The sequence below is a fragment of the Piliocolobus tephrosceles genome, unplaced genomic scaffold, assembly GCF_002776525.5.
Source record: "Piliocolobus tephrosceles isolate RC106 unplaced genomic scaffold, ASM277652v3 unscaffolded_5235, whole genome shotgun sequence".
NCBI lineage: Eukaryota > Metazoa > Chordata > Mammalia > Primates > Cercopithecidae > Piliocolobus > Piliocolobus tephrosceles.
The window spans coordinates 1-3,375 of NW_022332314.1; the positions used below are offsets into that span (position 1 = coordinate 1).

A 3,375-nucleotide genomic window follows, 5' to 3' on the forward strand; every position below is an offset into this window, starting at 1 on the left:
CGATCTCCTGACCTCGTGATCCGCCTGTCTCGGCCTCCCAAAGTGCTGGGATTACAGGCTTGAGCCACCGCGCCCGGCCTCTGTACACATATTTCATTTGAAACGGATCGGACTGCAACAGACGCCCGCTGGGTGGAAAACGCTGCCACGTGGCTCCTGGCTACCACTCGGTGTCCACCAGGCTCCACAGGTAGTCGCTGACGAACTTCCTGGAGAGCTGGGTGCTGTCCAGGTGGATGGGCTGGGCCACACTGGGGCCATGATGGACTGAGGCACAGATGTAAGGAAAGCCTGGGACACACAGCCCCTCACACAACCCCACGGGGAAAAGGACACTGCCTTTACTTTTTGTTTTTTTTTTTTTGAGACAAAGTCTCATTAGGCCAGACTGAAGTGCAGTGGCGCAATCTCAGCTCATTGCAACCTCTGCCTCCTGGGCTTAAGCGATTCTCATGCCTCAGCCTCCTGAGTAGCTGGGACTACAGGCATGCACCACCACACCCGACCTCAGGTGTTCTGCCCGCCTCAGCCTCCCAAAGTGCTGGGATTACAAGCTTGAGCCACCGCACCTGGGCTGCTATACTTTACTGTATATTTATTGTAGTCACGGGGTCTCACTGATCCCCAGGCTGGTCTCAAACTCCTGGCCTCAAGCGATCCTCCCACCTCAGCCTCCCAGGTAGCTGGGACTACAGGTGCACACCACCACACCCGCTAATTTTTACAGGGTCTTGCTATGCACCATTTTACGTCCCTACCTACAGTGTATAAGGGTTAAAATGGCTCCCCAAAAAGGATACTGCCTTTGATCATCCCTGGCTCACACTCATAATCCCACTCAATTTTACTAATTTGGTGGTAAAGTTGAGCCACGTACCTATACAGGAAGACAAAAAAAAAAAAAAGTTACCCAGCATCGACTTCATCCAAGAGCCGGACTGCACAAGGAGGCACAGGCAAGCACACGCTTTGGCAGAACCTACACGGCCGAGGGGATTGTGACTGTCGTGTCCTCGTCGACCTCCTTCTCCTGTCGCTGCAGATCCGCCTCGATCTCCTTGAGCTCTTCCAGCTCTCTGGTGAGCTGAGTAGGACAGGTCGTTAAGGACCCCAGCTTTTGAGAGGGCTGCCCCTGCGCTAACTGCAGCTGGGAGGCCCAGGGTCTTGGCTCTATCTACGCACACTTTCTACTTTGAGTCAGAGTTTTGCTTTGTCACCCAGGCTGGAGTACAGTGGCATGATCTCAGCTCACTGCAACCTCCGCCTCCCAGGTTCCAGTGATTCTCAAGCCCCTGCCTCCCGAGTAGCTGGGATTATAGGCGCACACCACCACCTCCTGCTAATTCATGTACTTTTATTTTATTTTTTTATTTATTTATTATTTATTTATTTATTTTTTTGAGGCGGAGTCTTGCTCTGTCGCCCAGGCTGGAGTGCAGTGGCCGGATCTCAGCTCACTGCAAGCTCCGCCTCCCGGGTTTACGCCATTCTCCTGCCTCAGCCTCCCAAGTAGCTGAGACTACAGGCGCCCGCCACCTCGTCCAGCTAGTTTTTGTATTTTTAGTAGAGACAGGGTTTCACCGTGTTAGCCAGGATGGTCTCGATCTCCTGACCTCGTGATCCGCCCGTCTCAGCCTCCTAAAGTACTGGGATTACAGGCTTGAGCCACCACGCCCGGCCATGTACTTTTAATAGAGGCAGGATTTTACCATGTTGGCCAGGCTGGTCTCGACCTCCTGACCTCAAGTGATCTGTCTGCTTCAGCCTCCCAAAGTGCTGTGATTACAGGTGTGAGTCACTGCGCCCGGTCTTTTCTTTTCTGTTTTTTTTTTTTTTTTTTTTTTTGAGACAGGGTCTTGCTCTGTCACCCAGGTTGGAATGCAGCCTCAACCTCCCAGGCCCAAGTAATCCTTCCACCTCGGCCTCCCAAGTAGCTGAGACTACAGGCATGTACCACCATGCCCAGCTTGCTTGCTTATTTATTTATGTAGTTATTTATTTACTTATTGAGACAAAGTCTCACTCTGTCGCCCAGGCTGGAGTGCAGTGGCGCGATCTCAGCTCACTGCAAGCTCCGCCTCCTGGGCTCACGCCATTCTCCTGCCTCAGCCTCCTGGGAAGTTGGGAACAGGCGCCGGACACCACGCCTGGCTAATTTTTTTTGTATTTTTAGTAGAGACGGGGTTTCACTGTGTAAGGCAGGATGGTCTCGATCTCCTGACCTTGTGATCTGCCCGCCTCGGCCTCCCAAAGTGCTAGGATTACAGGCGTGAGCCACCGCACCCGGCTTAATTTTTTTATTTTTGTAGAAACAGGGTCTCTGTTGCCCAGGCTGGTGTCCAACTCCTGGGCAACGGGATCCTCCCACCTGGGCTTCCCAAAGTGCTGGGATTATAGGCATGAGCCACTGCGGCTGGCCCTATGCGTGTTTTCTAGCAAGGCTGACCCCCTAGCAGAAAAGGATATAGGAGGCTGGCCTTCAGATGGGCGTCCTCCTCCCCGGCCTCCTGAAGCCCGGCTTCCAGCTGCTGCAGCTCCACGCCTCCCTGGTGCACCTGCTCTTTTGCGTTGAGAAGGCTCTGGGCCACTTCCTTCTCCATGGTGAGGATCTCTGCAGGGTGGAGAGAAGCAGGCTCCCTAGGGTCTGTCCTTCCCCAAGGAGAGCAGAGAGGTGGATCCCCGCCTCCATTGGCAAGAAACATGCCCCTTCTTGTCTGCAGCCCTGTGTCCAGAGTTCCACTGGCAACTTGTACAACTACTGTTTCACCAAAACACATTTAAATACACCAAAGATAAAACCTCATCCTTCTTCACACACCTAAAATAGTTTATAAAAATAGTTGGCCAGACATGGTGGCTCATGCCTGTAATCCCAGCACTTTGGAAGCCTGAGGCAGGAGGATTGCTTGAGGCCGAGAGTTCAAGCCTGGGCAACATAGGGAGATCCTCTTTCTACAAAACTAAAAAAATTAGGCTGGGCGTGGTGGTTCACACCTGTAATCCCAGAACTTTGGGAGGCCAAAGCAGGCAGATCACCTGAAATCAGGAGTTCAAGACCAGTCTTGTCAACATGGTAAAATCCCGTCACTATTAAAAACAAAAAATGGCCGGGCGCGGTGGCTCAAGCCTGTAATCCCAGCACTTTGGGAGGCCGAGACAGGCGGATCACGAGGTCAAGAGATCAAGACCGTCCTGGCTAACATGGTGAAACTCCGTCTCTACTAAAAAATACAAAAAAACTAGCAGGGCGCAGTGGTGGGCACCTGTAGTCCCAGCTACTCGGGAGGCTGAGGCAGGAGAATGGCGTAAACCCGGGAGGCGGAGCTTGCAGTGAGCTGAGATCCGGCCACTGCACTCCAGCCTGGGCAACAGAGC

At 52.9% G+C, this 3,375-nt stretch overlaps 1 protein-coding gene across 1 annotated transcript; it reads right to left on the reverse strand.

The window, feature by feature from the left end:
* Positions 1 to 68: 68 nt before the first annotated feature.
* Positions 69 to 2,718, reverse strand: SPC24 (SPC24 component of NDC80 kinetochore complex). Its single transcript, XM_026449922.1, has 4 exons — positions 2,467 to 2,718; positions 984 to 1,088; positions 801 to 877; positions 69 to 267 (listed from the first exon to the last, which is right to left on the reverse strand). Exons 1-4 carry the CDS (start codon positions 2,700 to 2,702, stop codon positions 161 to 163), a joined length of 525 nt encoding a protein of 174 aa, XP_026305707.1. The 5' UTR covers positions 2,703 to 2,718; the 3' UTR covers positions 69 to 160.
* Between the last annotated feature and the right edge of the window lie 657 nt (positions 2,719 to 3,375).